Below are 23726 nucleotides of genomic sequence, written 5' to 3'. Positions count from 1 at the left end.
TTTTACTTTTGTTAAGGAAACAAATGATGTGATGTTAGTGGAGATTAAAGGTATGAAAAGGATTTCAAAGCTCCAATCATTTGAAGGTACATTAGTACTTTAGATATATATATAGACTAAAAACTACTATTCTCTTGGCCGACCTCGTCTGCCCATTATTCAATTTCAATTTGAATGAAAAAATATGTCTCTGAAAATTCTTACTGTGACTCCGAAATGATTGAGATTTAATGTTAGGAGATTGAAATTCTGGGACACAGCAGATTCTAAACAGAGAAAGTCGATCAGAGCATCTTAAGTGGAACAATGAGATGGATATGTTGATGTCAGGACATTTATGTTTTTTTGGTCCTTTAATTTTACTACTTTCTATTCTATAGAATTTACATATCTTAAAATTTGGAATTTTGGAGAACTCTGATACTAGTTTATGGCATTGGGTACTTTACTAGCCCAACCCAGTAGATTTTGTGGAGGTGGTGTTGGGCTTGCACACTATTCTAGCCCAACCCAAGTTGTATGGTTTGCATCCCTGGGAACCACACGACCACCATTTCCTTAATTCTTATCTCTTTGTTGTTGTTAGCACTGATGGCTTTGTCTTTCTCAAGTGTTATACTTCCATCCTCAAAATTTCCAACCAATTCAGTCTCTAATCATGGATTCCAAAAGTCTCTTATTATCACAAAATGTGAACAAACAAATGATTCTTCAGAGTTATCTGCAGACCGAAATTCAACACTCAAGATAGGGTCTGCAATCATAGTGGTTGATGCTCCAAAAACCATTAAAACAGCTGCTTCAGTACCGTGTCTCAGAGTTAACACAGACTTAGTCAAGGCAGGTGATGTAGGAAGGTAAGTAGTGTAAATAAACTCATCTAATTATTTCAAGCTCAGTTAAGCCTTGCTTTTAATTTGCTCCTACATGTGTGTGCATGTCACGCTATCCCAAGTATTGAACTTAGAGCTCGAGTGTTTTGTCCGTGCATTGTAAATATTAATGCAGTTACTTATTTCGTGCAGAATCGTTGCAAGAAAGCCTAAAGATGTATGGGCAGTTCGGCTTGCTATTGGTACATATCTAATAGATGGGAAACATTTCAGGCCATTGGACCTTGATGAACAATGAATATATTTACATAATGATCTTGAAGAGGTGATCGAAAGAAGAATTTCTGATGGTAAAATCTGTGATGTTTAAGTAGATCAGTGTTACAGTGTATCAGTGAATAGTTCTTAGATGTGGTTCAACAGTTACTGTGAAACTTCAGAGGAATGAGAATCATTTTGTAATCTAGGCAATGCATATGGTTATTTGTAAATTTCCCCTAATCATCATCTTTGGTAACCGGCCTTTTGGGCTAGCTGTCTGTCGGCGCCTATATGTACAAGTGATGCGCAATGTGATTTACTGAAACAATCATCCAATAATAAAGGGTATTAGATAATATGACTTCTTTATACTCAGTTCTAACTTCCTAAGCTCCCATCAATCTAATGAAAATTTTGTCCAAATAGCGTACAGCGCAATGTGATTTCACGCATTCACTGTATATGTTGTATGTGCGTGGGTGTGGGTGCGCATGTAATAGTGTCAAAAGCGTCATACGCATATGTTGGCATTCAACTTGTAATGAGTCCATGGCTTATGGGTGGCCGGCCTATAGATATATAGTAAAAGTGATTTTGTACAGTGAAATTAAAAGACGAGAGTTCTGAATCTTGTGAGAAGGAGTAGCAGACCTATTTTAGAACAACTATGACAAGCTGATTCGAACTTTATTTTAGAACAAGTACAGAAATAATAATAGGCAAATTATTATATTGTGATAACCTTTTATGTTATTAATTGTTTACAAAGAAAGCCAAGAATTTAGATTTGATCGTTGACAATATATATGTGGTCAAATGTTTGTGTAGTCTCTCAACACTACAAAATTATCACGTACCCTGTTTACTGGATAGAATGGTGTAGACAAAAGCGAACAGTCCATAGACATTGAGACAAATGTTGTGAGTCCCTCCGCCTGGTATTTAAATCTAAATGTTGTTCTTTGGCCGGCAATATAGCTCCCTTGTTTTTTCAGTTTAAAGGGAACATCTCATGCATCTATAACCATAGTGAAGTTAACAGTTTACTTTGAGAAGGCTTATCATCACACCCCAAAAGTATGGGTGAGAGACCAGAAATGAGGTTGTTGCTGTTGTTCATGGTGGTCTACTTTGTGGGAGTTGAGCTTATATCAGCAATAACAGATCCTGGAGATGGTAAGTAATTAATCTCCATTTTTCTTGACTTGGGGTGTCAAGGGTCAGGTACCTATGCTTCTGGGCCTACGGATTCCCGGCTGCTAGGTTCAGCTATATTTGGGTTTCCAATGAGATCCACGTACACTCATTATTTTTCATTTTTGTGCTCTTTTTGGATCCATGTATTTATTCATTTTCGTAGAAATAAGTTATATTTCTATCTTAATGAAATGATGATCATACTTTTTAACATGCTCTATATAGTCTATACCACGAGCATTTTTGCCCAAGATGTATATAGGAAACTAGGCTCACTTATTTTAACCAACCTAAATTACCAAATGTCTTAAGAGAGTGAGTAGCATCTCCTTATTCTTTCGATAAACTTTGGGAATTTGAATACAATCAGATTGTTAATTAAAATTTTCCCTTTTCATTTTCTCAAAAATTGACTCATTATTGACATATAACCAGATGAAGACATTTCTTGGATGTTGCTGTAATGCATTATTCGAGCCTTAAACTAGCTAGGATATGATCAAACAATGTAACCTGCAATGCGATTCAGCATTCATGGAATGTTGGTTTTGTAGGAATTACAATTAGTACCGTTGGGATGTTTAGCATGACATTACTAGGGGCGCTTAAGGATGCTGGAACTGATGTAGCATGGCGTGTATCAGTTTGTCCGTTTGGGGCATAAAAAGGAAGGCACGGATCACTTGGTTGACACGCTGCACACAAAAAAAAGACACTAGAAACTCTTTCAAACCTGTCTAGAAATAATGATCGTATGTGGAGACAAGTGTAGTTGTACCGTAGACATTTAATGTGTTCTCTATAGGAGGTTGAAACATATTCGACGGGAAGGGCCAAAGTGGCTGACAACATATGGTAGTGGATCGGAACACTCTTGATCCCTCAATTGAAAATTAACATAATAAAAGTGCACTTGCACTGCACTATGGACATTGATATCGAGAAATACTGGGGTGGTGCAGCTGCAGCACTCCAGTCTCTTAAGGATCAGTGGCAGAACCTGCCACCAAGCTGGGAAAATTCCACAGATCCATGTGGTGCACCATGGGCTGGAGTCACCTGCATAAATTCCAGAGTGACGCGACTGTGAGTTGGTGCTCGTCCTTTTGTTGCTTCATCATCTTCATATAACAGTTGATCCATCTGCATAATAGATCTTCTAATTCACCAGTAACGCTGATGGCTTTCAGGTCATTGTCCGCCATGAACCTCAAAGGTACATTAGGTGGTGACATCGCAGAACTATCCGAGTTGAAATCCTTGTAAGTTCTTCCCTGGGACACACGCAGCTACAGCTGTGAACAGTTGGAATCAATATTGAAAACCACAGTAATTCCTGAGTGTTATATTTGACAATGAGTACTCTTTGACAATTTGGAAGAACTTTTATCTACAAAAAATTTATAATTTTATCTTCATAACTGTTGAAAATGCTGTCCTTATACATGCAGGGATCTATCATTCAACCCAGGCCTTACAGGACCGCTCCCTTCAGAAATTGGAAATCTAACAAATCTGGATATTCTGTAAGATGCACACAATAGTCTAAGCCAATCTACTTTGATCAGGTTATGCACTTAAGTTAGCCTTGAAGAATTTTCTCAACTAGCAATAATAATGTCTTTCTGATTTCTCAGTATCCTAGCTGGCTGTAGCTTCAGTGGTAGCATCCCAGAAGAGATAGGCAATCTAGCAAATTTATCATTTCTGTAAGAATTTTTTTACTGAAAAAAAAATATATATTTATCTTCCTTCCTCTGAACGTTGTTCATAGAATCAATATAATCAATTTGGCAATTCTCTTCTCAGGGCTCTTAACTCTAACAATTTTAGTGGAAATATACCACCTACTTTGGGTAGCCTTTCTAACCTATACTGGCTGGACGTAGCTGACAATCAGCTCACAGGATCTCTCCCAGTCTCAACAAACACTGCCCCTGGGTTGGACCTTCTTTTAAATGCAAAGCACTTGTAAGTGTTTTTTATTTACTTTTTTAAATCTTTGAATTCTCTAAGAACTCTAAACAGAGCAAACATTTAATCTGAGTTCTTTACCTGCAGTCATTTCAATAAGAACCAGCTAAGCGGCTCCATCCCCTTCAAGCTTTTCAGCTCAGAAATGGTTCTCATCCATGTGTAGGTTAATCTCCACTATTTTATTTTATTTTTTTTTCTTCTATTATTTCATACTAATTGAGCGTCTTTGTTGGCAGAATATTGAATGACAATCGGTTAACTGGAGAGATTCCAGCCACTTTGGGAGTTGTTAAGACTCTCGAGATTCTGTAAGTTGCCTTCTGATCATACGTGCTCACCTTTATATAGTTTGTTCACTTCTTCTGATCTATGTTGGTTTACATGCCACTGTTCTCCGCTCTTCAACAGTCGACTTGATAGGAACGCTCTAACTGGGACAGTTCCTTCCAACCTTAACAACCTTACTAGCCTCAACGAACTGTGAGAAAACTATGTTATTGCTTGAACCTGTAGTAGTTCTGCTGCATGTTGGTCGAGATTTCCGGCAATGTTCCTTTCTCACTATTCTCTCTTTTTTTCAAGGCAATTAGCAAACAATCTGCTCACAGGTCCAGTACCTGATCTAACAGGAATAAACTTCCTCAATTATGTGTAAGATAGAGTTTATGTTAAATAGATCTGATTAAATTTGATGTCTTTTTTTTTGCATCCTGCTGTCTCCTTCTTACGCGTCTAAGTCTAACTACTGGATGCAGCCTAGCTTATTGTTTGTTTATTACCCAGGGACTTGAGCAACAACTCATTTGATCCATCTGAAGCTCCAAAATGGTTCTCAACCATACACTCCCTCACGACTTTGTGAATTTTTACTGTACCCTTCAGATACTAGGAATCGAGTGTTTGTACTTTACTCAATTATCTATTGATTGAAACACCTTTTATGGTGAATGACCAGGGTGATGGAAAATGGGAATCTTCATGGAGTTGTGCCGCAAACTCTATTTAGCTTTCCACAGCTACAGAAAGTGTAAAATTTGCTTTTTTACTATTTTGTTTTTGTTTTTTTTTTTTTAAATCAATCGAGTAAGATGCACAGATCTTAAATTTGGAGCATCCAACACAAAACCCAAATTGTTCTTGGAACTTAAATATTATTATGCAAACTTTAAATTCCCTGTGTGGGATTATACTATATGTATCACAAGTACCAATATACGACTAGAAGTTTTAATATATATGCACGAATATAAAAGCTAATGCTTTTACACTTTGCAATTGACAGGTTGCTGAAGAACAATACTTTCAATGGTACTCTGGGAGGCAATACTGGCCAGCAACTTCAGCTTGTGGATTTTGAAAATAATCAAATTTCCGGATTACAGCTAAGCTTTTCTTACAAAATTATTCTAATGTGAGGACCTGCTCAGCCGCTCTGCCTTGCAATTTTTTTAAGCAGTGTGCTAGCTTGTACATTCACTTGTATTATGTTTTCACTATTTTGCTTCCTAATTGGTATACACATTGCAGACTCAAAGGAAATCCTCTTTGTGTCGGTCATCTATCCAACGCTAGCTTCTGCCAACTTCAGCAAGAACAGAAACCTTACTCAACCAGCTTAGCTAAGTGTGGCTCCAAATCATGTGCTTCTAATCAGAAGCTTAATCCTCAGACTTGTGACTGTGCCTATCCCTATGAAGGAAAAATGTATTTCTGGGGACCTTCCTTCCGAGATTTGTCCAATGCCACTTTCTTCAAAGAACTAGAAATGAGCCTGTGGGTGGAACTTGTCCTAACTCCTGGATATGTTTCCCTTCAGAATATTTTGTTCAATTCGGATGGCTACCTTCAGGTTCAGTTGGATCTCTTTCCAGCCAATGGCAAGTATTTTAACAAGACGGAGGTTCAGAAGATTGGCTTGGCGCTGACTAATAAAACTTTTATAGCCCCTCATGAGTTTGGACCGTACTATTTCATTGCATCACCTTATGCTTTCCCTGGCTATCCTTAGTATACTGAATCACTGTAACTAGTTGCTATTGGTACACATCTAATAGATAGCAACATTCATCATATTAGACTATTGGTTTTGATACTTCAGAGGTGAAATCAAGATTAATTATTAATACACATTTCATATAGATCCAATAAAGATGTAGTTCTTCTCAGATGTGCTTAAATTAAAGCAATGTGTTTGCGCTTGTTAATTAGGCCATGCAGTGTAATAGGCAAATCTCCCAAAATAAATAATCTTAAAGCCTCTTTTGATAGCTGGGTGTAAACAGCAAATTGCTTGTTTATTTATGCATCAGGTGAAATATGGTTTCACTGAAATATATAACTTATATATATTTTGCTATAAATTAGCTTTCCAAAAGAAAATGACTTTTCAATATACTAGATATATGCACAATTTTTCCTTGTTCTGTCAGGTCAACGCTCGCCTTGTTCATCTAATCATTAATTCTTCAGATGGTCAATATTTTTTTTTCTCCTATTCTTCATCTATGGATAGCAATGCCATGCATTATGCATTTATGCATACGTTGAGATTGGATTTTATTTTTCGCTGATTTTGAGATTGGACTAGTGATGTCTGAAGGGCCTAAACTTTCATTAAAGAAGAAAGTTGCAGCAGGGGATTCTTGAGGTCGTAACCTAAGAGTGTTTAGGACTTCAGAGGGATGCTACATTTCCTCCAAATTTGATCTCACTAATGCTCACCTTCTTTATGTTATTAAATGTGTGCACAGAAATTAACTAGTACGTCAAGCATTTAGATTTGTTCATTAGCAATTTCCCAAAACTACAAAAAGATCACCCCAAATTAGTGGATAGAATGACAGACAAAAGCAAAACAGGCCATGGACATGGAGACAATTGTTGTGAGTCCCTCCGCCAGGTCAATTTATCTATATGTTCAGCTTTGTCTGGCATTATCACTCTCTAGTTATTTTCAGTTTAAAAGGAACATATCATGCATTTATAACCATTGTGAAGTTGACTATGTGAAAGGCTTATCGCATCACAAAAGTATGGGTGAGAAACCAGAAATGAGGTTGTGGTTGTTCTTCTTCTTCACGGTGGTCTACTTATTTGTGGGAGTTGAGCTTATATCCGCAATAACAGATCCAAGAGATGGTAAGTTAATAATCTACATACTTGTCAAGGGTCAGGTTCCTAATGGTTTCGGGCCTAGTCTGCTTTGATTAAATTATTTTTGGGGTTCAAATGGATACCCCTCAATATTTTCTTTTATATTTCTCTTTTGTGTTTTTTGTTTTTCATAAACTCGTCACGAAGTGATCTTATTGTTGATATTGTTAACAATTTGACTAAATTCTTTAACATGCTAAATACCATGAACACTTTTGCCCAAGATTGGAACCTAAATTTTGATCAACCTAACAAGTTTTAAGAGAGTGAGTAGCATCTCCTTATTCTTCTGACAAACTTTGGGAATGCAATCAATTTGTTACTGAAAATTTTCTTTTTAATTTTCCCAAAATATTGTATCGTTGACATATAACTAGATGAAGGCATTTCTTGAATGTTAATGCATTGTTCGAGCCTCAATACATGACAATTCGATTCAGCATCCATGGAATGTTGGTTTTGTAGGAATTAGTACAGTTGGGATGTTTAGCATGACATTACTAGGGGCGCTTAAGGATGCTGGAACTGTAGTAGCATGGCGTTATTGTTCATGTAACAGTTTGGCCTCTGGGGCGTAACAAGTTATGTTAGAATAGTTGTATGAACACAAAGAACTAAAAGTAGAAACGAATGAACAAGAAGAATGAAGAAACAAGGACAGAAGAATCGGGAATAACCAAGGCGCTGGATTAGGTCGTCCTTAAGGAAAGATTTGCCTTCCAATGGTGTAGAAATGTGGCGTCTTCCTCACAGATTCAATGGTTAAAGGCGACTTTGCACTAGAAAAACTACCCTCTAGAACATCAATATAACTCTCTCTGGGGCGGCCGACAGTGAAGAAGAAGAAGAAGAAAAGGATTTGGTTTGAGTTTTGTTTTTCTCGAGTTGAGTTTCGATCAAGTCTATTTTCTCTATGGACTTGTCCTATTTATAGAGGTTAGGAGAAAGAGAGACCAACTCCTAATAGAACACTGAAACTTGCTGCTCAAGAAAAAGGCAAAACAAGTTTAGGCTATTGGTCAAACCACTACCCACAACAGTAAGCCCAAGCCCAAGCCCGAACCCTACCCGATGTGGTGGATAACCAATGTGGGACTATCTACTATGCACTAAAGTGGCGAGAATACCATTTGTTCATCTCCTCCACTTTGCACACACACACTAGTATTTAGAAATACACAAGAGATTCCAACAATCCCCCACTATTTCAAAATACTAATAGTCCCCCACTATTTTGGAATAGGATATTACAAAAGAAATGGGTTAACGAAATGCCAGAGAGAATCGAAAAAACAATGCATAAGATACTGGTGCTTTACGGGCTTGAACCAGTCATAGGGTAACATGTCTTATTGAAAGTGGTGGATAAAAAATCTTTGAACCAACATTCCCTTGTAGTAAAATAGAGGACATGCACCCACATTGCTCTTTCATTATATGCCCGATTGTTGCTTTTTGGCCCCTCATTGGTTATGTGAATGCTCTAGAGTACTTGCACGAATACTCATAAGAGAGACCCAGTTCTACATTCACGTAGGTGGATATCCATCAAGTGTACATAGCGTTAGAATACACTATCTCATAAAAAATAATGGACTATGGATTCCATTAAGAGTAAAATAACTCAGCCTTTTCTCATTGCTATTCAAGTTATACAAAGTATACAATAATGCTATCTAGTCATAGGGTGGGACGCCCCCAAAGAAAACAATAGCATACCGAGGCGGCGAGGTGACTTGTTTTTCCCTTTGAACCTAATTCATGGGATCTCCAATCACAGGTGGGGTTGCCCATGTCGCCCTCTATCTAAGGCAAAAGTCCCATCCCCTCGACGATAACCACTTGCCTCCAAAGAAGTGGTGCGCAGTTAGACATGTAGCCAAACTAAGTCCAACCTAACATAATCTCTAAACCTTGATTAAGTTATATCTCAACTTACATGTATTCTTTTCCTATCAGACATAAGATAACATGTCTTAGCTATTGCAATGAGACGGTTGCAAAGCATATACATATCAGAGGTCGCTTTTTAGAGCCAATGGGAAGATTTGCCAAGAGGTTGCTAACCCACTCAAAGATCATCACATGCCTTTTCTAAAGGCGATTAGCTTGGATGATATCCAAGACACTCAATTTCCACCAAAGGTAAATACATAAACATTCTCGGATCCGGTTTATAACATATTACCCTTCTAACAATGATGGAAATCTACTAAATATCATCCATAATCAATGGCTCTGCTATAGTACTTGGATAATCGACAATATACATCAAAGTTCCTTATAATGACACAATGGGTTATCATTTCGGTATGCCATTAATGTAGGCAATGTCATGTCTCACATACATTATCCATCAAGTACAATTGGCTACCAATGATATTGACATATTTAGTATGAAAAACACAAGGAAATTATTTTTCATAAGATGGATATTTGCCACAAAATGTGTTAACACATGCTTACTATCATAATACCCATACTTTTCAATGAAAAATATTTATACTAAGTGCTATAACAATATAATGAGACCAACATGAGTTTTAATTCCTATATTCACCCGGTCATTCAATTCAGAGTGCCCGAAATTCCCCTATACCATCCGGCCGGTCCGGTTTAAGGATGCGTTGTGGCCTTCAACCATATTCAAACGTCAACATCTTGACAACTCGATTATAGCGATTCATGTAAATGAGTTTAACAACATAATAAACTATCATTTTCAATGACGGTTTATGGCGTGTTTCAAATAGAATTTCTCCTGTCTCATACACATTCTCAATGCTAGCACTCATGATATGAAATCATCTAAACAAAGAGAGATTAACACATATGTCTTGCTTTGCTCTAAAGAAAGTACACATTTTTTTTTTTATCAACAACGGTACTTTGACATCCATATGACACTAATATGTTGTTGAATTGCTCATGCCATTTATAGGCTTGAATCAACTCATACAAAGATTTAGCTAAATTGTATACCTAAAATTTCATCACCTGGTACTACTTGGTATTGTAGTTCAAGACAACAACTACTCAACTAGAGTCTTTAGAATTCGTAGAAGAAATTCTAGTTATATGAGCAAGGTTTCAAAATAGTATAAATTTTGTCTCGATTGAAACCCTTGGCTATTATTATTAACATTGTATTTTGCAATACAAGTATCATGTTTTAGTTTTCTCTTGAAGATCCAATTCAACCTATAGATCCCCCAATAAATCAAGAGTCCGGTTTATAGGAGTTGTATCCTTCAAAAAGACACTTCTCATAGGCGGACAACTTCCTTATAGGTTAATGAATCTTCCTTAAGAAACATATAAACATCATCACCGTTAATGGTGGAAATACTCATTGATAGTCTTCCAAATTTCTTATGGAGAAATAATGGGATTATCTTATGTAGTTCATTATGAACATTCAACCACTCTATGCCAATTTCTAAAGGAAAGCACAACCTCAAATAAAATTAGCATATAAGACATTCAATAATAGTGTGGTATCTACAAAATTGTTATCACTCATGACAACCTAAAACAAACATCACTATTATGAGTTTTCACCAATGAACATCTACTTGATAATTCTAGGTCTCAAAAAATATATATATATATATATATATATATATATATATATGGGGTAGGTTCCGTTTACAACACTTTTTATACAACGTTTTATACAATACCCCTTAAAAATATGAATTAAGCATTGATTCCTTGTAGATATGATCTCCACGACATGGAGATCATCTCCACAAAAATTCAGCTCATTTGAAAATTCCTAATCATGAGAAATATTGTTCTCAACCTATGAATTTTTATCAACGGTCCAAAAATATCGATTTTGTAACTTTTTTTTGGCAAACTTAGAAATGTTCAAAGGACCCAATTTTTTGTGGAGATCATATCCATGGTGAGAACATCTTATCTACAAAATATTAGCCCTTAAAACATCTTGAAGGGTCCGGTGGGAGGTATTGTATAAAACGTTGTATAAAAAGTGTTGTAAACGGAATCTATCCCTATATATATTTCTTTTAGATTCATTCACAATAGCCTTGGCAAGACACCCCCCACATTTTGAAACATTTTTGGATAGGCCCAAGACCTTTCCATACTTTGTAGTTCAGTGTCTTTCCAATTATCTTGTGAGATGAACTATGGTAAAAAAAAATGTCATGCATATGGGTCACTACCCCCCACAGTTCAATGGTTACTCAACCTAATCAAACTTACATGCAAAACACATTATACCGCTACAAACACTAAAAGAAACAACAACAATAAAATGCACTCTTATGACAAGAATATACTTTACTCAAGTCTATGATTCTAGATCATATTAAACATAGTCATATTATGTTCATGCTATCTATATGAAAGGAAATCCACAAGTGATTCAAATGAATTTTAAAGAATAGAATAATTAGATGAAAAAGGTTTTACCCAAGATAATATCATTATCATCCTTCTTTTCATCATTCAACATTCCAACTGTCATAGGGAGACAATCCACGCACTTGTACATCACCTTGGCTATTTATCCATAGTCATAGGAGGATAATGCCTAATAAGACAATCTACATGGCGTTACATCTCCTTGTCTAAAATAGTCTTTGGAGGATATTGTCTAAGAAGACAAACCATTACCTTACATCTCCTTGACTAAATTAGGTTTAAGAGGATATTGATTGTTTCCCATATTGTTTTCCTCTCGAGACAACGATGCTCATTACTTAATAATATATGACATGGTTAAACTTCATGTCAATGTTAAATAATGCATTCATGCCAAACATGGTAAATATCATATCATAGGTTCGGGGGAAAAGTAAACTTTAACTGTACCCTCACAAAAAAAAAAGTATACAATATTTAAGCAAATCTAGCCTTTGAATATGCAAAACAACCGAGGACTCCACCTCCTCTTTTTATATGAGCTCAAGTAAGATAGAATACCTTATCAACAAGACCTCAAGTACTACCATAACATCTAATGGCTCAATCCATTAATGTCTTCAACTAGAAAAATTTACCAATAAACTATTATCAAGTTTAAAGTAAATCCATCGATGATTAATATCCAAAACTAGCATGCTACACAACTTTAACATATGCTATATTGGATATAAGCTACAAGTTACTTCATCTAACATGTATTTTCACAATAAACACAATTATAACCATCATCTAACAACACGTTCACTCAATAAAGATAAGCAATTATGCATTGAATACATTATAATTACTATCCAAGATTTGAGTGTGGTTGATATTAACTATCTTAAGGTCTCTCTTAGACCATCTACATACATCTACATATGTACAAAGAAAATTAATATCAAACTACTTCTAGTCAAACCAATTAATTCCTCGATGATAAACACATTATAATTTGTTGACTAGGTTATTAAAGAAGTTTAAGCTTAGGGATTTCCTCCTAAGAAAAACTAGCATTCAACTCAAGGCAAGAATATTACCATATAATCAAACCAAAAGAATTGCCAAAGAGTGAAAGAATACGATACCTAACCGATTGAAAAATCGGATTACCATATTTTCCTCCTAGAAAAAACAGTTCAAAAGAACTGTAATTTTGAACCAGCTCATGAAGAATTGGGTATCAAGCCTTATACCACTGGAAAGCTCTTTGAATCAGCTTTTCAACCCAAAAAGAGGATTGCAAAACCGAGTTCTGAGCTGAAAGTTATAGCAGTTTCGTAACGAGTGACGCAAAGCCCAAAAAAAGACGAACTTTGACGTTTTTCTTGATAGAAATCTCATATTTGACTCCCACAAACGTAGGAGAAAGGTCTATAACCATATAGGGTTTGATAAACCACAAAAGATCAATAAATATTGAATTTTTAATTGGTTTTCCTCACAAAAACGAAATTATTAGAAAATTTCTAAAGTCATAACACAATAACACAAAAATAATTCAAAGTAAAAGACTTATCTTTTGATTGCCGTATTAAAGCACTCTCATTTGTTCTACTACAAAACTCTTTCCTTAAGATTGTTAGAATAGTTGTATGAACACAAAGAACTAAAGTAGAAACGAAGGAGCGATAGCAATGAAGAAACAAGGGGCAGAATGGCGGGAATAACCAAGGCGGATTAGTCAGTCCTTAAGGAAAGATTTCGCCCCTTCCAATGGTGCAGAAATGCAAAATGGGCGTCTTTCCTCAAGGATTCAATGGTTAATAAGCGGCGACTTTTGCACTAGAACGGACTACCCTCTGTAAAAACAATATAACTCTCTCGGCCGACGGAAGAAAAAGAAGAAAAATGGCTGGTTTGAGTTTTTTCTTTCTCTCGAGTTGAGTTTCGATCAAGTATATTTTTCTATGGACTCACGGTCCTATTTATAGAGGTTAGGAAAAAGAGAGACCAACCCTAATAGAACAATTTGAAACTTGCCGCTTTCAAGAAAAAGTCAAAACAAGTTTAGGCTATTGGTCAAAACCACTACCCACAACAGCAGAAGCCCAAGCCCAGCCCGAACCCCTACCCGATGTGGTGGATAACCAATGTGGGACTATCTACTATGCACTAAAGTGGCGAGAATACCATTTGTTCATCTCCTCCACTTTGCACACACACTAGTATTTAGAAATACACAAGAGATTCCAACAAGTTATAGAACACTTGGTTGACCAAAAAAAACACGTTAGAACCTCTTTCAAGCATGTTCACAAATATTGATCGTAGTTAATGACAAGTGTAGTTGTAGATATTTGGAGTGTTTTCTGTAAGGCGTAGAAACCTGTTTGGACGTTTGGTGGAAAGGGCCAAAGAGGATGATATGCTAAGTTTTCTTCTCCTCTTAAGTTGCCTGTCTTGGCTGACCGAATAGGACTGTCCTTCAAGTATAAGAAATCAGCACTACAACAGATTTGATGGTTACTTCCTCCTCCTGGTTACTTTAAGCTGAATTGCGATGGGTCAATGAATTTGGAGGATGTTGGATATGGTGTTCTAGCTCGTAATGAACATGGTCATGTCATGTTTGGTTTTAATGGAGGAGGAAATGTGCACCCCATTTTGTATCAAGAGCAAAACGCTATTGAAATTGGGATTGGTTTGTGTGTCGCTTATGATTTTAAGAGAGTCATAGTAGCTTCAGATTCGTTAAGAGCAATTGAAATCCTGAGGGAAGTTGAGACATCTCCATGGGCATGCTGGAATCTGGTGGCGACAATCAGAAAACTATTGTTGTGTCTAAATGAGGTCACACATTACTCCATGTTTTCAGAGAAGAAAACAGAGCCGCGGATCATCTTGCCAAGCTCTCTTTAGGAGCCAATATGGAGCCTGAGATTTATGAAAGGTTATAAAACAGATGGGGATCTGCAAAATCCCAAACATCTTTTCGAAAAAACAAAAGTTGCCTGTCTTGTTAAAAATCAGTTTATGATTCTTGAATGAGTTCTTCTGTGTAGCCACAGTTTTGGCTTAAAGTTTGGCGGTGTTCTGAATATAACCAAAACATATATACCATTCCGAATCACAACTGTCTTGAAACCAACTAAGGACTTATATGACCATAGATGATCTGCAGTACTTTCTATTACCTGCAAACTTCACAAAACACAAGTGGGATGGTAAAGAAAGAAGCAACATAAATTTGATATTGTGAAATTCATTACTAAATACATGTTCGTTGCGGTGGTGGTGCAGCTGCAGCACTCCTTTCTCTTAAGAATCAGTGGCAGAACCTGCCACCAAGCTGGGGAAATTCCACAGATCCTTGTGGGGCACATTGGGATGGAGTCGACTGTGACATTAATTCCAGAGTGACACAACTGTGAGTTGCTTATGTAAAATATAAAAGATAAATGCTATAACAGAAAATGATCTACAGGACTTTACATCAGCGTAATGGGGTCATTACTAAATAACCTTCGTATAATACATCTTCTGATTTTCATTAACATCGGTGATTTTGCAGGGTATTATCCACTACGAACCTCAAAGGTACATTAGGTAGTGACATTGCAGAACTATCTGAGTTAAAATCCTTGTGAGTTCTTCCCTGGGACTCATAGTATGTAGCTATAGTTGTTTCTCAGCATTTGGTATTAATACAAGATTATGAGAATAGCAGTTGTTCAAAAGTATTGATCACTAGAGCCTAGAGGGAAGCTCAAGTAAATATTCAATATGATCGTAGAATTCTTGATTGTTGGACATGTTGTTTACGTGCAGAGATCTATCATTCAACTGAGGCCTTATGGGACCACTTCCTCCACGAATAGGGGATCTGAAAAAGCTAGATAGACTGTAAGATCAAAACAATAGAATAGTCTTAACTTATATACATTGATCAGGTTATCCGCTTATGCAAAGATTTTTTGAAGTAAGTGCATGTTGCAATAAGATTGTCTTTATATTCCTCAGTGCCTTAGCTGGCTGTAGCTTCAGCGGTCGCATCCCAGGAGAGATAGGCAATCTTGCAAATCTATCCTTTCTGTAAGGATTTTTACTCTTATTTTCATTTTTTGTTTTATTTGAGTATGAAAACAATTCTTCCTTCATCGCAATGTCAAACAAGTTTATCAACTTGGCAATTCTCTTCTCAGGGCTTTGAACTCTAACAATGTTAGTGGGAAAATACCAGCTAGCTTGGGTAACCTTTCTAATCTAAACTGGCTGGACCTAGCTGACAATCAGCTCACAGGACGTCTCCCTGTCTCAACTAAAAGTACCCCTGGATTGGACCTGCTTCTAAAGGCAAAGCACTTGTAAGTATTTTGATCTTTGAATGCTCTAGAGACTCTATACAAAACAAACTGCTAATCTGATCTTTCTATGCTTGCAGTCATTTCAATAAGAACCAACAAACAGGTTCCATCCCTCCCAAGCTTTTCAGCTTTAAGATGGTTCTCATTCATGTGTAAGTTGATATTCACTTTCCACTTATTTTTTTATTTTGGTCATTCCTTCTATTAGTTAGACTGATTTAGAGTCTGTGATGGCAGTATATTGAATGAAAATCAGTTAACTGGAGAGATTCCAAGCACATTGGGAGTTGTTAAGACTCTTGAGATTCTGTAAGTGGGCGTTCTGATCATATGTGCTCACCATTTATGTGTATTTAAGCGCCAAATTTTTTTGTTTTTTTTGTCTAAGTTGGTTTGGTGCCAACTGTTCACCGCTCGTGAACAGTCGACTTGATAGGAACTCTCTAAATGGGACAGTTCCTTCCAACCTCAACAATCTTACTAGCCTCAATGAACTGTGAGTATATTGTGCTAATGATTGAACCTCGAAGTTTTGCTGCATGTTGGTCGAGATTGACAACGACAATGATCCTCTCTCTCACTTTACTCTCTTATCTTCCAGGCATTTAGCAAACAATCTGCTTACAGGCCCAGTACCTGATCTAACAGGAATGAATCTCCTCAATTATGTGTAAGACATATTTCAATTTAAAATTATCTTATGAAATTTGATGTCTCATACTTATTTGTATCCTGCTGTCTCGGTATCTCCTTCACGCTGCTCCATTCTAAGTCTAACCCCTGAATAGAGCCTTACTGTTGGGATACACCACACCTGCAGGGACTTGAGCAACAACTCGTTCGATCCATCTGAAGCTCCAAAGTGGTTCTCAACCTTACAATCTCTCAGAGCTTTGTGAGTTTTCACTGCACCCTTCTTATATTGGAAATGAGTGTTACTTTACATTAATTACTTCGATTGATTGAAACGTCTTTTATGGTGGATCCAGGGGAATGGAGAATGGGAAACTTCACGGAGTGGTGCCACAAAAGCTATTTAACTTACCACAGCTACAACAAGTGTAAGCTTTTCTCTGTGTTTTTTCCTATGAAATTGATCAAGTCAAATGCACTTAATTATCCTAAATTTGGAGCATCCAACTCAAAACCAATTTGGCAATGAGCGGAGCACAGGAGCGTTCTCCAGGAATTTATATATACTACTATGCATGCTTTGAATTCCCTATGTGGGATTATAGTATCATACTATAGGATAGGCCTATATGTATCTCAAACAACCTAAATATGACTACATACGTATCTTAAGCACGTTCATATATGCTAATGCTTTTACACTCTGTGATTGACAGGTTGCTGAAGGACAATACATTCAATGGTACTCTAGCCATGGGAGGCAACATTGGTCAGCAACTTCAGCTTGTGGATTTTGAAAACAATCAAATTTCTGCAGTAACGCTAAGATTTTCATACAAAATGATCATAATGTGAGGACCTGCTCTGCCTTGCAAATATTTTTCAAGATGTCAAGCAGTGCGCTTGTACATTCGCTTTGGCATTGTGATCTCACTATTTTGCTTCCTAATTGGTATACACATTGCAGACTTAAAGGAAATCCTGCTTGTGTCGGTGCTCTATCCAACACTAGCTTCTGCCAACTTGTGCAAGAACCCCAAGAACTGATACCTAACTCAACCAGCCTACCTGATTGTGGCTCCAAATCATGTGCCTCAAATGAGAAGCTTAATCCTCAGAATTGTGAATGCGCCTATCCAAACCATGGCTCCAAAGGTTCTTTTATCTCACTGAATTTAATTCTGTTACTGCTTGCTATTGGTACACATCTATATAGATAGCAAAAATCTCAGGCCCTTGGACATATATATCTCAGACTATTGGTTTTGAGAGGTGAAATCAAGATTATACTTTTGTAACACATTTCATGTATAAGGGGATCAGTAAATTAAATAGAGAAGTAGGCCTTCTCAGATGTGTTTCAATGGTCAATATGCAATATTTCATAGGAATGTGTTTGTGCTTGTCATTTGGTCCATGCAATGCAGGCAAATCACCCAACATAAACCTATAAAGCCTCTCTGGATATCTGGGTCTGTGTAATCAGCAAGTTGCTTGTTTATTTATGCAGCAAGTCTGACGAAGTACGTATGGTTTCACTGAAACAATCATCCAATTACAAGAGGGGCAAATATAACTTATATACATATATGTTTGTTGTAAATCAGCTTTCAAATTGAAAATGACTTTCGATATATTATACATTGCACAATTTCTTCGTCAGGTCAACGCTTGTGTAGTTCATCTATCTAACCATCCTTACGTCGATAGGACTTCCTGGTTCCTTTTCTTTTTGGGATAACAATGTTCAGGCGTACTATTACATGCACAAGTTGAAATTTTATATAGTGATGTTGATCTACAGGGCCTAAAACTTCCATTGAAGAAAAAAGATGCAGCAGGGGGTTCTTGGGTAGCATAAGGTCGTCGGTGTAGGACGGATCCTACTATTTCGACTTAAATTTTGGCGCCATAAAAAACTAGGAAGACATTAGAAACATGGGCACGAACCGCACGACGGTATAAACTAAACAGCATAAAAGTTAAACAGAAATGTTAAAAAGACAGATGTGTAAAAAACGCGCTTTGATACAAAAATATATTTTTTGCTAAAATACAAAAATATATATGCAAACAAATGGAACGAAAAAATTGCTCTATTCTGCCTAATACAAATTTCAAAGAGTGACTAACCCATACAATATTCTACAGTACTCGTCTGATTGTGTATTGTTTAGAGTAGATAGAAGAGGTCTCAATTCATATTTGCCAGGACCTACATGTACAATATAATGACTGGGTAACTTAAACTTTGCTTCAAGAACAAGAACAAAATAATTGGCAAAAGTGATCACCTTTTTGTTGTGTTCTTTAAAAGGATTTAGATGATCGGATCACTGACATATGTGATCAAATGTTTGTGTCATCTTTCACAAGAACACACACACGCACACAAAAAGGAAACGAGATTAGACGAAATAGAAGTGGCCATAGAGATGGAGACAGAGTTTGTTAACCCTGGATTTGTAAATATAAAGTTCTGTTTCTAAACACCCCCCGCCCACTATTTAGGCCCAAGACTCACAACAGACCGAGTCCACTACTTTTGACTGTGATCCTACCGTTTGGGGCATGATGAAATGTCCATACTACCCTTGGCCAGTTAAATTACCAAACTAACCTTTGACTTTCTCAAAATCAATAGAGAGCTCCAATCCTATCAACTCAATCTAATGGCTTAAACAAAGAGAAAGTTAGTGACACATTGAAAATGAATTACCCAAATATTCCATACTCAATTTGTTTCCTTATGTTTCAACACTATCATTTCTTTTAATGACACTATCATTTCTTTTATGGAGCACATCCAGACCAAGTTTTATAACCTCTATAGAAAGTCTTCTAAGAACCTACTACAGATTTGATTAGACTGGCTTGTAATTCTTAGTTTTAATTGCATGTAACAAACTCACCTCTCTATAACTCTATTTCTGGTTCTAATAAAATCATTATTTGTGTGCAAAAAATTTCTTTTAATGACAATAGCATTTTGGGCATGCTCGATGAGCGTGAAACCTATTCTGGTACGCGCGATGCGCATGTTGTTTTTCACACTTATTTTATGTTATTTATCCGAAACCAAAATTAATCGGGTTAATAAAAAACTCCGATTCTAAAATTCAAATTTGAATCCCCAACCCGATTTGTTGCTCTAGATGTAAGGAGATCTCACTAAGCATAGTTAGCAGCGAATTATTCGGTTAATTCGGAAAACGTTTAAAAATATCGTATTTATCAATGATACGGAATAATTCATTAATTCGGTAAGAAATCATTTATTCGCAAATTATTCGTATTTTCACTATAAGTTTGTTGAGCAGATTTTGGGTTTAATCTCTCTCACCAAAAAATCGTTACACAAAAACCCCCCGAAAGCGAACAAATGCATAAAACCTCCCTATTATTTAAAACATAATATCAAAGCCAAAACATACCAAAATACCCCTGTGAAAATCGGGCTGACGTCATCAATCTTTACTTATAATTTCGGCTTAAGGACAAACCGGGCTGACGACATCCTATGTAAATTTGTATTTACATATGACAATATAAAATTACACAGTCTTCTTAACCTATTTAAATTTAAATTTTCATATGAAATTTTTTTTCATAAGAAAATTTAAATTTATATGCATAGTATTTTTACATATTAAAATTTAAATTTACATATGTAAATTTAAGTTTTCATATGAAAATGTAAATTTACTTATGACAATATAAAATTACACAGTCTTCTTAACCTATTTAAATTTAAATTTACATATATTATGTGAGGAAAATTTTCAAACCCAAAAGTTACTATGTAAATTTAAGTTTTTATAACTCCAATGACTATGCAAATATAGTTTTACACACACACACACACACACACACACACACACACACACACACACACACACACACACATATAATTGGGAAAATTTCAATCCCAAAAGGGTAAAAAATGAAATAAGATAAAATGGTAAATAAAAACAGACTAGATTTTATCTCTTTTTTGGAAAACAAGGAGGTTATATGATATAAGCCGATGGAAGGGAGTTTATACTCAACTAAGTTAGAACCAAGGGGCTGAGCCTCATTTCTTGGTTTGCTGAGTATGTTGTCAAGTTTTATCGTATTTTTTTTTTTTTAGCTTCGTATTATACTCGAATTACTTACGAACCCAAACTTTTGCCGTTTATGTTTTTTTTAATCCGAATTGAAAAATGAATTCTTATCAAGCTCGAATTTTATTTGAATATTTTCTGTATCGAATTTTTACCGTATTACGAATTGCTAACTATGACACTAACCCACTAATTTAGACTAAATATGTTAAATTTGTCGAGATTAAAAAATAATAATAATAAATAAATAATTTTTGAAAATTTATCCGGAATTTCTTATGAAAATGTCAAAATTTCGAATGGAATTGTTAAAATTTCGGATGGCATAGGATGTAGCATGGGTTGTAATAATAGTGTGAAAATTTGTCCAGAATTTCCGATGAAATTGTCGAAATTTCGGATGGCATGGGGTGTGGCATGGGTTGTAATAATAGTGTTTGGCGAGGGCAAAATCGGAAAAACAAAAAAACGACGTATGAAAAAAAACTATAGGTAGGGTGCGTTCTTTAAAGGAGAGAGATAAAGGAGTGTTTGTCATCTGTTAACAAGTGATAGTTATGTGAGAAGGAAGCTAGTTTAATTGCCATTGTATATAGGGTTTTTTTTTTTTGAAGCAACTAGGGGTTAAGGTAGACCCCAACCTTTATTAATCATCAATGAATTCTCTCATACATTATTCCAGGGCAAATCTAGAATATTACAAAGTTTTGCATCATATGGACCTATGAAAAACTTCGGATGATCGGGAAGCCTTCCTTATTGCACTTAGAGAGAAAATCACCGCTTGATTGGACTCTCTAAACACATGTATCACATTTACTCTCTCAAAAGTTCGGATCTTAGCCATGATTGAAGCATGTAGATCAACCAATTACCATGGGACTTCTTCTTCTTCCTTGTATTGCATTGATATTTGGGAATCGGATGCTATCCTCGGCTTTCTTACACCCAAGAATGTAGCACCAACTAAACCTTTATCTATCGCCATTAACTCTTGATCAAGATGCGATTTCTTTGTAGAGGATCCCGTGTATGCTAGGAGAGTGTTCCCTTGTTTGTTTCTTATCACTCCTCCATATCCGTTGTTGTTATTCGACCCATCACCATTTAACATGAGTTCATCTTCTTAAGTGCGCACCATGTACACCATATAGAGTTCTTGGCTTTGAATCTCACATCAATGCCGAGTCCGAGAAACAATTCTCTACATTTTTTGGTGTGTGGTTTACCTCCTTTATACTCCCTTGCAAGTAGATCTTTAGTTCCCGATCATCTTGTCATATACTTGTTGCATACTTCTCGATTTAGCCCTGAAATTGTTTGGCTCCATCCATATGGCATAAATCATTGCATTGATAAAGACTTTCAACACTTCGATCTCTATAGAGTTCTTCCTACACCTTTTGAATATTGAATACCATTCTTCATTCGATTCGAGCCCAAGGAAACTTTTAGTTTTTGACCAAAGCCACCTTGTTTGGGGCATTCAAAGAAAAGGTGTTTGAATTTTCCCTACTAGCATTCTGAAGCTACAACTTGAGTGGGCAATCACTTTCTTGTTCACTAATCATCTTGAGTAGGGATGTGTCGACCAAAGAGCATCCATCCCGTGAGCGAGTGTCTAGGCAAGACTAATTTCCCCACAACTCGATACCATTTAACGTTTGGTCTTACCTTCTTCAATCTTTGAATAGGCTGATTTTTTGTAAATCTTCCCATGCTAGTCGGCGTCCATACCACCATATCATCTTCAAGATTAGAGTGAATCTTCGTTTTGAGAATCGATCCTTTAGGCCACGGTTTGATGTATCACTTCATTCCACTCACCATTAGAAAATTTCTTTGTAGCATTAGATTAGCTGGTATTGTCGGAAGGCTAGCATTTTCATGGAACAATAGAGGTTGCTTTATTGCACCAAGGGTCGTGCGGATCAAAGTTTGAGCTCCTCTTGCTATCGGCATCGGAAAAAGATGAATAACTTCTTTTCTATGCTTGAGGATGTTTCTCCATACCCAAGAGGCATCTTTGGGTATTTCCATAGTCCAGAAGAATTTTTGACCAATGTGATGCTTCCAAACCCATTTCACCCAAATGGTATCGGCAAAACATGCTATCTTATAGATAAGGCCCTTTGTTTGCCTTGTTCCACACACTGGATCAACTATAGCTAGTCCACCTTGTTCTTTACTCATCCCCGACACGGTCCCACTACCGGCATGGTGCATTTTCTTTGACATTTCGGTCCATCCCATAGAAATCTATTACAGATTTTTTGCAACCTTTTCCAACACCTTTTGGGGAGAATAAAATTTCTTGCCCAATATGTATGTAGAGATGACAATACCGAGTGCACTAGTTCGGTCTACCTGCCTTTGATAGTGATTTGTTCTTCCGGTTGCTTATTCTTTTCCGTGATCTTCTCAACTAATGGCATGCATACTCGATTCCCAATCTTGTGGGCCGTAGGGGTAATCCCAGATATATTATGGGAGGTTCGACTAGTGTGACTCCAAGCGGATCGGACCACTTGGTTGCTTTTCGGTGCTAGACATGCTACCAATAAGGATTGAAGTCTTTGAATAATTGATGTGAAGCCCCAGTACACTCTGTAAACTTCATAATAACCCCTTTGATGGCTTCTAGAGATCTCATATCTCCCTTGCTAAACAACAAGATATCATCTCATAAAACAGATGTGAGTGATGCCCAGCTCCTTACATTTTGAATGATACTTGAAGTCCCCTTCTAAGACACTTTGCTCTAGTAATCCATTCAAAATCTCCATGACTAAAACAAAGAGATATGGGGATAAAGGGTCTCC

At 36.5% G+C, this 23726-nt stretch overlaps 2 protein-coding genes and 1 pseudogene across 4 annotated transcripts; all 3 read left to right on the top strand.

Annotated features, from left to right (window-relative positions):
• Positions 1–557: 557 nt before the first annotated feature.
• On the top strand, positions 558–1450 carry LOC147483870 (protein CHLORORESPIRATORY REDUCTION 42, chloroplastic-like). The gene is made up of 2 exons (XM_086580448.1): positions 558–857; positions 1026–1450. The coding sequence occupies exons 1-2, from the start codon at positions 592–594 to the stop codon at positions 1129–1131; spliced, it is 372 nt and encodes a 123-aa protein (XP_086436574.1). The 5' UTR covers positions 558–591; the 3' UTR covers positions 1132–1450.
• Positions 1451–2101: 651 nt separating this feature from the next.
• LOC147483869 (leucine-rich repeat receptor protein kinase HPCA1-like) lies at positions 2102–6433 on the top strand. Of its 2 annotated transcripts, XM_086580446.1 has the most exons (14): positions 2103–2270; positions 3254–3377; positions 3482–3553; positions 3743–3817; positions 3929–4000; positions 4101–4262; positions 4353–4427; positions 4505–4576; positions 4677–4748; positions 4851–4919; positions 5052–5126; positions 5224–5295; positions 5551–5679; positions 5796–6433. In XM_086580446.1, exons 1-14 carry the CDS (start codon positions 2174–2176, stop codon positions 6274–6276), a joined length of 1647 nt encoding a protein of 548 aa, XP_086436572.1. In that variant the 5' UTR covers positions 2103–2173; the 3' UTR covers positions 6277–6433. The 2 variants fall into 2 exon arrangements, with proteins under 2 accessions (XP_086436573.1, XP_086436572.1); XM_086580447.1 differs by lacking the exons at positions 4677–4748; positions 4851–4919 and having other exon boundaries at positions 2102–2270.
• A 639-nt stretch (positions 6434–7072) lies between these two features.
• LOC147483868 (leucine-rich repeat receptor protein kinase HPCA1-like) lies at positions 7073–18189 on the top strand (annotated as a pseudogene). The gene is made up of 14 exons (XR_015206015.1): positions 7073–7406; positions 15102–15228; positions 15373–15444; positions 15630–15704; positions 15822–15893; positions 16004–16165; positions 16243–16317; positions 16403–16474; positions 16590–16661; positions 16767–16835; positions 16986–17060; positions 17155–17226; positions 17515–17649; positions 17766–18189. The product of XR_015206015.1 is annotated as a leucine-rich repeat receptor protein kinase HPCA1-like (transcript).
• The last annotated feature ends 5537 nt before the right edge of the window (positions 18190–23726 follow it).

The sequence above is a fragment of the Coptis chinensis genome, chromosome 8, assembly GCF_015680905.1.
Source record: "Coptis chinensis isolate HL-2020 chromosome 8, ASM1568090v1, whole genome shotgun sequence".
NCBI classification, from domain to species: Eukaryota; Viridiplantae; Streptophyta; class Magnoliopsida; order Ranunculales; family Ranunculaceae; genus Coptis; species Coptis chinensis.
The sequence above is the reverse complement of the archived record's forward strand: the minus strand, read 5'-3'. Positions and strand labels throughout refer to the sequence as shown.